Here is an 11376-nt window from a genome sequence, read left to right as displayed (position 1 = left end):
GTTGATGTAATTAAACAGAATAATTAGACAAAACATAAACATTGACCAAATGGCCAACCGTGCTTTTGACAGTGCCATGTTCTAACAACGGACGATTACAATACTTTCTCACGTTAATCCTACAGTAGTCTCCTTAATAAGCCTGGCAGTTTCCTTCAGGCATCTGCTCCTAAGCACGTCTACTGCCCCCACCCCCCAACTTAAACGAAACATAATTGATATAGAAAACATATTATACTTTTAGCAGCGTCCACCCTCCCGCCCATAGTAATATTTAAACCCCCCCTCCCAACATTTTCAAGTGCCCCCCTTCAACCCCCCACCCCCTCCGCGGAGAACACAGTCAGAACACAACACGGAAGCCTGGTTTAGCTGTGTCACGGATACTTACCGGTCAGGGAACCAATGACATCTTGAGTGATGTCACATCGCCCACTCACAAAAGCCTGCTCGCTGGTTATAAAATAATTAATTAATTAAAAATTAAGCGAACGACGGAGGGTTAGATTTCGTATAATGTGACATTAGAAGTTAGATTTAGGGCTACAATAGCATGAAATGTTCAACTTTGACGAAATGACTCTGGTCTATAACTCTCATGATTCTTTCTTTTTTTTTTCGAATAAGCATGTTTGCTTTTATCAGGGAGAGCTTGCCCCCCCCCCCCCCCCCACCCAAACTGATAAAAAAACGATGCATGCTACTCATGCAGATTCTCAAGTTCATTTTTTAACCCCGGACTCTTAGAATCCAGCACGAAGCACAGGATTACAACAACAGCATTTTATTTTTAAACGTTCGCCATTTACGGTAACAGACATTTGAACCCGGAGACAGCGTGTCGTGCTTTTCCACGTAACCAAGACCAGTCCTTATATGGCCATGTCCTGTTGAGACAGCTCGTGCAGAGATATTTTTAGACAGCGGAACTTAGTGCAGTTAATGTAGTCGAACACTGGCTTACGTTTTTACTTCCACGTACACGATGTATAGTGGAAGTACTGTAATCATGCAAAAAACAAAAAAACAAATTCAAATTGTTTTGCAAATCTCGACGTTTTACACCTCCCTGAGTCGGAAAAACATAGTTTTGCAATCTTGTCCGTATGTGTGTGTGTGTGTAGGTGTGTGTGTGGGTGGGTGAGTCTGTGTGGATGTGACTGTGAGTACCGTTACAGATGGGTTGATGAAATTGTTTACATAAGTAATACATCAAAATTGTAGTTTTGTATCAAGTTTTAAGCGAGTTCCTGTAATCGGAAGTGGAACTTATTCTTCTTTTGTTTTTTTAGAAAGCCTATAACTTGATTACTGTCTCATATAAATAGACGAAATTTCACATAAAAGGAAAATATCTAATTCTCTGTCTTCTGTCAAATTGTGAGTAATTTCCATTAAAAATGGATTAAAAATAATGTCTAAGTCCCTAGTGGCCATCCCTTGTAGTGTTATATAAGAATATTGGAGAAATATTAGGGAGATCACTCCCGCTTTATTCATTGCAGAATGCTCACACATATATATACACACACACATTTATAAATACACATACACAAGCGCGCACACATACACGTACACACGTACACACGTACTCATACACACACACAACGTCATATATATATATATATATATATATATATATATATATATATATATATATATATATATATATATAGTCTAGTAGTGAAAAGACAATAAGACACTGTGTTGATGTAATTTGTACAAAAGCTATGTAAGTGGAACGAAGTGCTGTAGACTGTGTGTGTGTGTTTGTGTGTGTGTGTGTGTGTCGTTAGTATGGTGTTGTAAAACAGTGTCGAGTACGGGTTAAATGATGGTGAACGTGAATAACAAGGGATTAGTGAGAGCGGATATGTTGTGTACTGAGATAAGATAGTGAGAGCGGATATGTTGTGTACTGAGATAAGATAGTGAGAGCGGATGTGTTGTGTACTGAGATAAGATAGTGAGAGCGGATGTGTTGTGTACTGAGATAAGATAGTGAGAGCGGATGTGTTGTGTACTGAGATAAGATAGTGAGAGCGGATGTGTTGTGTACTGAGATAAGATAGTGAGAGCGGATGTGTTGTGTACTGAGATAAGATAGTGAGAGCGGATGTGTTGTGTACTGAGATAAGATAGTGAGAGCGGATGTGTTGTGTACTGAGATAAGATAGTGAGAGCGGATGTTTTGTGTACTGAGATAAGATAGTGAGAGCGGATGTGTTGTGTACTGAGATAAGATAGTGAGAGCGGATGTGTTGTGTACTGAGATAAGATAGTGAGAGCGGATGTGTTGTGTACTGAGATAAGATAGTGAGAGCGGATGTGTTGTGTACTGAGATAAGATAGTGAGAGCGGATGTGTTGTGTACTGAGATAAGATAGTGAGAGCGGATGTTTTGTGTACTGAGATAAGATAGTGAGAGCGGATGTGTTGTGTACTGAGATAAGATAGTGAGAGCGGATGTGTTGTGTACTGAGATAAGACAGGGGTTGTGTTTAAGAACGAGAGGATACGACTTGTGTACTAGACCGCTCTTGTTGAAACTCGTAAACCTCGTCACCACAGACACCAACACGATTTGTGTCTGTTAGAAAAATTGTGGAGACCCCTCCCCCAGAGGCGTAGGGTTGGGCTGGGGTGCGGGCTGTACTGGGTGACACCGTTTGGGGGTGGGGGGGGGGGGGGGTGACGCCAAGGCAAACATTTGCAAAATGTACAGAAGAAATTAAAATTGCCTCTTCCATAATGATTAATTAAATTAAAATAGTCTTTTAAATAGAAGTCGACACATATTACAAGATGACGTAAACGAGCTAACTTTATAGAAACAATGCTACATACAACTGTATTATTCACAGACTAAAGATAGACATCGTTACTTCTGCAGTGATTAAAGCTTATACACATACATGTACGCGTATATATATATATATATATATATATATATATATATATATATATATATATATATATATATAAATATAAAGCAATGTTTGCTCGTGCCTGCATGCGTGCGTGCCTTCGTGTGTGCGTGCGTGTATATGTGTGAGTCTCTATCTCTCTCTCTCTCTCTTTCTATCTATTTGATGCATTACTACACTTTTCATCTGATCGCCATAAAATTTTGGGAAGTTGTTGAGAATACTGCAGGGGAGGTTCCTACACACACGCACAAAATTCATATTCGCAGGGTTGGCGCCCCACCTGGGCGCGATTAGATTCTTCTTTATATACATTGCATAAAAATAAAAGTCGGATGTGGCCAGACACCGTTTATCCAAGTGCCATGAAACTGGGTAGTTGATGAGAAAATTCTTATGGAGTGTGAAAATTTAGTCAATACATGGTTTGGCGCCCAGAGTTCCAGAGCGGCAATCTTAGCACTCGGTTAATTGGGCATCCTGCATAGTCAGAGTTTCTTCCAGACTTTTTTCTCCGAGGGGGCACTTGAAATTTTCGGGGGGGGGGGGGGGGGTAGACTTTTTTCGGGGGTGCGGGGCGGACACTGTTAAATGTATATATTTTCTATATAAATTCCATTTCGTTCGGGGAGGGGGGGGGGGCGGTAGACTTTTTTCGTGGGGGACGAAGCCCCCCCCCCCCCCCCCGAAGAGATGCCTGGAAGAATTTATGTGCATAGTAGATAAGGGGGTACTACTATATTCAGCGGTAAAACTGCAACAGACGCATCCGCCGGTACTCCGGCGATTTGCCCCGTACCTTGTGACATGGACGCTTCTCCTAAGAGAAAACACGACAACACCAACCGTTTTAAACTAAACGTGAACGTGTCGCCATCTTTTGTATCCTGGTCGTCTGCGGTCCTGATGTTCTGGATGTTTGGTGACGTCACTGTGACTGTTGTCATATCCGGCCCTGACACGATGACAAGAACTGGATGCTCGCTGTCAGAAGACGGTTGGAAGAATTCGTGAGCGAAAGTACGTGTTTTATTGCTCACAATACAAACCATAACTTTCACAAACTGGTGTTTCTTGCATCATCGCTTGGGAAGTGTGTGTGTGGGGGGGGGGGGGAGGGGGATCTATATCCTGGTGCACATCCACCACCTCCCGGGACACAACATTTGTATCGAAAATGTATTATCTAATACCTTAGCAAGTGTTGTTTCGGCTCCCTCCCCCCCATCCAAAGTTTCAATTGTCACCCCCACCCCCCACCCCCCAAGAAATGTTTAAAAAAACTGCTTACAAATTCATAATCGGCTTTTTATTCCACTAGAACCATAACGTGTTATGTGTAACCCACGTAAATATTAAAAACTTGATACAATTATTATAATTATACGATGCAATACAAACAAATTTGAATAGCCTGTGACCATAAGTAACAGAGATGGACGTGTGCAAAATTTACTTGCTTGAAGGTGTGAACCAAGTAGCGCCGACCAAACCCCTCCACCGGTACAACAGGAATATAGGCCGTGACCTGCTGACCTTTGACGTCAATGTAAACATCCAAACTGAACTTCCCGTTTCCTCGGTACACGAAGGCTCCGGATATTCCCGTTTGTGTTGGGCTGTAGTAGAGGATACGTAGATACTTAGAATACATAGATGTTACAGGGCCTACTTGCCGTGTTGCCTAAAATAGTCTTGACTTTATTATGAAACACGCTGTTCATCATATGCCTAAAATAGTCTTGTTTTTATATACGATAAAACATGTTGATAATAGCGTTTAATAAATAACTTAGAGCTTTGAAATAGATAATCATTTGAACAATGTAGACGAGCTAACTCTCAGCTAACATATAAGATAGTGTTTACGAGTTTATGCGAATAAATTATTGGATATTGTGGATAAAATGTGGGTGTAGGTAAAAGTATATATTTGTCTATATTTCGGTTGAGGGGGGGGGGGGGGGATGAGTGGTAGACTTGTTTCTTCAAGGTGGGGGGGGGGGTGCTCCGAAGAGATGCCAGGAAGAAACTGGTTATAAGGTTATGGCTAGAACTAATAGAAGAGTGTCGTAATTAAACGAAATTGATTCTCTTCTCCCCCCCCCCCCCCCCCCCTCCACTAAAGAAAAAAAAACTATGCCCGACAGGACAAGATCTGTAGGTGAAGTAGACGAAGCAGTTGATGACATACATGACATCCACAGGAATGTCAAAGATGGCGGCCCACGTCTGAATGACACGTTGTGTGGTGACGTTAGCTGGGCTGACGTAGGTCACCGTCTGGGTCACCTTAGTGCACTCGATGAACGGGCTGATGACGTGTGCCTGGGCAGTGCTGCCCGCGGGCAGACGGGGCAGATATGCCACGAAGTAGTCTCCCATGGTGCTGCTGGGGAGGGCTGGGGAAACCCGGAGGGGGCAGGGGTGAATTCACTTTTATTCAGTTAACAAAATGTATGTGTAACTGTTTTGTAGTTTTAAAATATAAATATTGGCTGAGTGATCTTCAGTTTTACTGTGCTCTGTATTTCAGATGAGTAATTAGCAGGCTGCAAGTTTGCCATCAGATTTTGAAATTTGAAGAATACAATTTAGATACGTCCATAAGTTAATTAACAGATTGACGTGGTCAAAAAAATAGAGCGTTCGGCTATTTTCCCGAAGGTATCGAGTTCGAACCTCGGTTCGGACTCTGGACTAGTTCAACAAGCTCTATTGGGTACCAGACTCACTTTGGGGACAGTTAAAGTGGCTGGGCATAGTGCTGACCACACCACCCCTTAATACACCGAGGTCAAGAAACATGAATTCTACTTTACTTAACTGATTAATTAATTAACTAATTAAACATATTGTACCTTGCACTGGAATGATACATATCAATAGAAAAATAAAACTGGTGCAAAATTTTTGTCCCACGTGTTTCTGTTGGGAAAACGTTGATATCATTATTGAGATTGCTACAGTTACCAGTTATATGTACATCTTTTTAAAAGCTAATTATGCCGTTGTCGATAATGCTGCAAAGCAGAACGATCCCTAGTCGTTATAGCTAACACTTGGGTGTAGGTTAGGGCTGTTGATTTTTTATATCAGCTTAGCCTCTGAGCTGATGAGATTGGGTATGTTCAGGAGCAATGAAGCATCGAGGTTGACGGAGTTCTCGGGACGAATGGAGAGAAATATAGTAGCGTATAAGGATTTGTCTCTGTTCGTGTTGCTGTTAGGTTTAGGTAAATGATCAGTTTACGTCTTAAGGACTACGGCTAGATTAAGTTAGAGCTTACGGATAGAAATTTACTCTGTGATATAATTAGGTGTGATTTGTTATATCTATAGATATATTTATATAAGCAGTGTTTTATATAGCCTATATATATATATATATATATATATATATATATATATATATATATATATATATATATATAGAGAGAGAGAGAGAGAGAGAGAGTGAGAGAGAGAGAGATTTCGGCAAAGTGTCAGATACTAGATTATTATCGCATTATTGAATTGATATTATTAACCAAAAGTCCTACATTTTAAAATAAATCACACACGCGGTAAATTATGTGTATAAAACCATTACATATGAATGGGTCATATTTTGCATAAAATAATATCTTAGGAAAAACCGTTCATTTTTTTTAACTAAGATTAACAGTGACTGCCACAGAAACAACAACCCACCATATGCCAAAGCCTGTTGACTATCATCTTTAAACATCTGTATGTGATGCTACATCCTTCAGCAGTGGGACCTTGTTGACAAACAAAAACTCCAGTGTTACATGGCGTTTAGTGCGCCTTTTCACGGTGTGCAATATTTTAAGACAAATTAAACTTTCTTCAAACTTTTAGATAAACAGCAGCAAGTTTACAATGCTAAAATGTATAAGACCTAAATATACGACGGTAGATCCTCTTCACCTATACAGCGGGAATGATCTCTCCTAAACTTTCTCGAATATTCTTAATTTTACTTATTTTAAATTAAAAAAAAAATACTTTTAAAAAAAAATAGAATAGAATAGAATAGAAAAAACTACTACGCACCGAATGAAGGCAACTAAGCTGTGTATAAATAGAGCATAAAAGTAATATTTTATAAAGAAAACATTGATTTTATTTTTAAAAATTAAACATTTCATTCACTCACGTGTAATGAAATAGTGCTTTGTCATCGAGTCTTGACATGCATGAAAATTTTGAAAGAAATCGGTCCAGCAAAAGTAATCTTTTTTGAGGAATCAATGAAGCTTAATGTATTACTTTAGGACACCGAAATATATTCTGTATTCAAGACAGTTTTTTTTAAATAAATCGTGAGTGATCTCCCTTAAACTTTCTCGAATATTTGTATATGAAACAATAGGGGAGTGCAACTCGGATATAGACATGTTTTTAATCCATTTTAAATACTTAAAATTTTTGAAATGGAATAAGATCTCGTAGAAAAAAGAATTGCACACCAAGTGAACGCCATATAAAATGTGAATACTAGTGCGGAATATTATTAATGCTTTATAAATTCACATGCGCTTTTTGAGAAATCGGAAATAGTGAAAATTACCACTTCCGTTTAACGGATATTACTCAAAATTTGACAGAAGGCAGAAAATTTGATATTTTACTTACACGTGAAATTTCATTTATCTATCTGAAATAATACTTAAGTTATAGGCTTTTGAAAAATTCAAAGTAGAAAATGTTCCACTTCCGGTTATTGGAAAAGTTGATACGGATCTACGATTTTGATATGATACTTATTTATGAAATTTCATGAACCTAGCTGTAACGTACTCAAGTTATCGTGTTTACACACACACACACACACAGACACGCATACACACACACAGGCATACGGACAAGATTGCAAAACTATGTTTTTCCGACTAAGGTAGGAGTAAAACGGCGTTGCGAAAATCTCGATTTTTTTTTTTGCACGATTACAAGACTTGTTCTATACTTCGTAGGCCTATATACGAGAAAATAAAAACGTTTCATTTGTTTTTAAAACACGGCGATGTGCAAATAAATAGTATAATAATGTAAGTGCATACATTCAGGGGCGTAGCGAGTGGGAGGGGGGGCGGACCGCACCGGGTGACACCATTTAGGGGGGTGACACCAAGGCAAAAAATAGCAAAATATATAGAGAAATACTTGAGGGGGGGGGGGGGGCAAATCAAAAACTTGAAAGTTTGTCCCCGGGAAGGGTCGCTACGCCTCTGGGTGGGTGACACCATTAAGTGCCGCATCGGGTGACACCCGACCTCGCTACGCCACTGTATACATTACTTAACTAGCTTATTGTATTTGAACTGTGCATTACATCTTTACATGGCGTAATCTTTGTAACCAAAAAAATCTTTTATAAAACGTAAAAAAACTCGCTTTTAAATGCACGGAAAATAATACAATTAAACTAATCTCTTTCAAACATGACAGCCAATGCGGTAAGTGAAGTAGAGTTCACCTATTTCTGTAACCTCGGCGTGTAATAGCGTATAATAGTTATATACAAAATTGTGTCAAACTAACTGAAAAGGTATAGACAAACAGAAAGACCCACATATGCACACACTCGCCCATGCACAAATACAGACACACACACTTACATACATGCAGGTACGCACATGCAGGTACGCATACGCATAAACACACTCATACAAACAACTAACTTTTTAAAATTATGTTTATTATCAGGAAAACGTTTGGTACGCCATCCAGCCTAGGGCGGGATGGCCGAAAGAATCGCCTGCCTTCCTCCTGACCATATAAGGATTAATTTCTTGTTAACTCAATTTAGCCACCGCACTTTCAACATACGTTGTTGGTATTGCTCACTCAATACAACGCCACCATCTCGTGAGAAAGTGAATTCATTCATGCCAGATCGCATAGGGAGCAGGTAGGTTTGTTTGAGAAAAGTTTAATAGTTTTAATTTTTACAAGCTTTTATTTAACTCACTTCCTCGTCAGTCTGTCGTCAGTCGTCAGTCTGTCTAGACGGAAACGCAGGAGTGAAAATTCGGACAGTTGTACTTGACCGACACGATTCACAGTTGGCACGTGGGTCAAGACATGAAGACAATGCAATCTGAAACTAAATTTGACTTAATTGGATGCCTAATTGATTTTTTATGAATTAATTAAAATTTGGACCGAATTAGTAGGCATGTCTAGCCAACCACACCACACGCGTCATCAATAGCTGCGCCTTCACGACCACGTAATGGCTGCGTTCAAAAACCATTGCGCGCCTACTGAACGTGATATTCAGTAGGCGCGCAATGGTTTTTAGTCATGTAACTCTATTGTAGATAAAACATGTAAAGTACTGAAAAAAAAATTCATAAAAAACGTTTTAATAACAAGCTTTTATGTAATGATGCACTAAAAAGTAGAAAATAAATTATAGACTACTATTTAAATAACTATAAAGAAAAGCGTGGGTGTCTTCCTTAACATTAGTAAAGGTATCCAATAGATACTAAAGTGACCCACGCTTTTCTTTATAGTTATTTAAATAGTAGTCTATAATTTATTTTCTACTTTTTAGTGCATCATTACATAAAAGCTTGTTATTAAAACGTTTTTTATGAATTTTTTTTAAATGCCATTACATTGGTATTACTTATGAACTTGTTGCTACTTATTTTAACATGAAAGTTTGTTAACGTAAGTATTTAACTGCAGAATTAACATTATTTTTGTATTTTTTCAAGAAAAAAATATAAAAACGGCTATCTCCTACTTTTAAACCGCTTAAAAGATTTCAGTAACAGTCGTTTAATCCACCATTTACTACTAGCTCCTTGGTAACGAGGTGCAAAGAATCAAACTTTTTAAAAATTTATTCACAAAGCTTAGCGTTCACCGTTTCAAACATAAATACTTAACTCAGTGAAATGATGCAGAGATATATAGATGCCCGGGGCCAACGTCAGGAAAAGATGACCCTACATTCATATATATATATATATATATATATATATATATATATATATATATATATATATATATATATTTCTATACTAGCCGTACCGGCCAAGCCCTGCACTTGCCTCTGTGCAAAACCAATCTCTAAAGGACCATGACGTGTGTTTAGTAATCAGCATATACCCAGCATTGCCCACCTTAATCACAACCAACCAAAACCAAAACAAACAAAAAAATGCAAACATAATGCAAACGCAAACACAAATACAAACAAAAACATAAATGCAAACACAAACCCAACCACAAACGCAAACACCAACACAAAGAAAACACAAACACAAACAAAAAAGCAAACGAAAATAAATCAAACACAAACCCAACCACAAACGCAAACCCAACCCCAACCCAAAGAAAACATAAACGCAAACATAAATGCAAAGTGCTCACAGTCTGGCCCGCGGCGCCAAATATCTCCATGCTGGGGCGCCGGCAGAACCTCTGTTTCAGCTTAGTAAACGACTATTGTGCCCCAACGTATCCATATGCTATTGCACTAACTAAAACGAACGTAGGTGACATAGCGAACACGGGAAGGCCCGGGGCGCCAAATAGCAACCCGTGGGATTGCCGGAGCACGTCAGGATTTGATTTACGTAAAGACTATAGTAACCTTTCTTATCCATAGTCTGTCGCAATGTTTAAAGCGAAATGGGACATTTAGGAGCTGGCTTATTAACTGTTAATGATTTTAAAAAATAATTATTTAACAGAATGTTCAGTGTATAGAATAAGAAAAGGCAGTATTAAGGGGATATGCGCGTTTTTTCCCTATTTTTTTTTTACAATTTAACATCTAAAGCATTTTGAGTACTTTTATCATGTTTGGCATATAAAAGTAAGTATTAAACAGCAAAAAAAAAAGGGTTTAAAACAATTTTGGTTGTCATGAAAACCCCCCCAAAAAAAAACCATTTTGAATTTTTTGGTACTTTTAAAAATGCTAAGGCTTTTTTATTTACGCACCTATAGCAATTAAATTTAAACTGCTTTCAGTATATATTAAACCTTTTGTCACGAAAACTTTTTGAAATAGCTACTAGTAAGAATTTTACAAAGTCTAATAAATCGTACCATTTTTAGTGTTCAAAAGTTTCAAAATTTGCATATTAATTACCATATATTTTTTTTCTATAAAAGCCATCATAATTCCATCGTGACAAAAGTTTGATTTCTGCATGAAGAACAATTACTGAAAATATGGTGGCGATTGTTTAATAAATAAAAAAAGTAACAGGCTTTATAGTGTTAAAACCTTCGAACTGAGAAAAACAGCCAAAAGTAACGAAAAGTAGGTCACGAAAATACCATATCTGTGTAAACAGCAAAGCCGATTGTAAAATTTGGGTGTTTCCGAGGTGATGGAAATTAAGATTATCAAGAAATGGAGAACTTTAGCTTTCCTATGATGCCAATTACAATATGATGACGGATATAAAACTTT

The 11376-nt window shown here is 38.1% G+C and overlaps 1 protein-coding gene across 1 annotated transcript; it reads right to left on the bottom strand.

Annotated features, from left to right (window-relative positions):
* Window positions 1-3669: 3669 nt before the first annotated feature.
* LOC131938850 (uncharacterized) lies at window positions 3670-5803 on the bottom strand. The gene is made up of 4 exons (XM_059297074.1): window positions 5789-5803; window positions 5122-5329; window positions 4384-4546; window positions 3670-3747 (listed from the first exon to the last, which is right to left on the bottom strand). The coding sequence occupies exons 2-4, from the start codon at window positions 5310-5312 to the stop codon at window positions 3670-3672; spliced, it is 432 nt and encodes a 143-aa protein (XP_059153057.1). The 5' UTR covers window positions 5313-5329; window positions 5789-5803.
* Between the last annotated feature and the right edge of the window lie 5573 nt (window positions 5804-11376).

Source organism: Physella acuta, unplaced genomic scaffold (genome assembly GCF_028476545.2).
Source record: "Physella acuta isolate Inbredline_101_S28 unplaced genomic scaffold, ASM2847654v3 ptg000258l, whole genome shotgun sequence".
NCBI lineage: Eukaryota > Metazoa > Mollusca > Gastropoda > Physidae > Physella > Physella acuta.
Note: the sequence above shows the minus strand (reverse complement) of the source record. Positions and strands in the feature narration are given on the sequence as shown.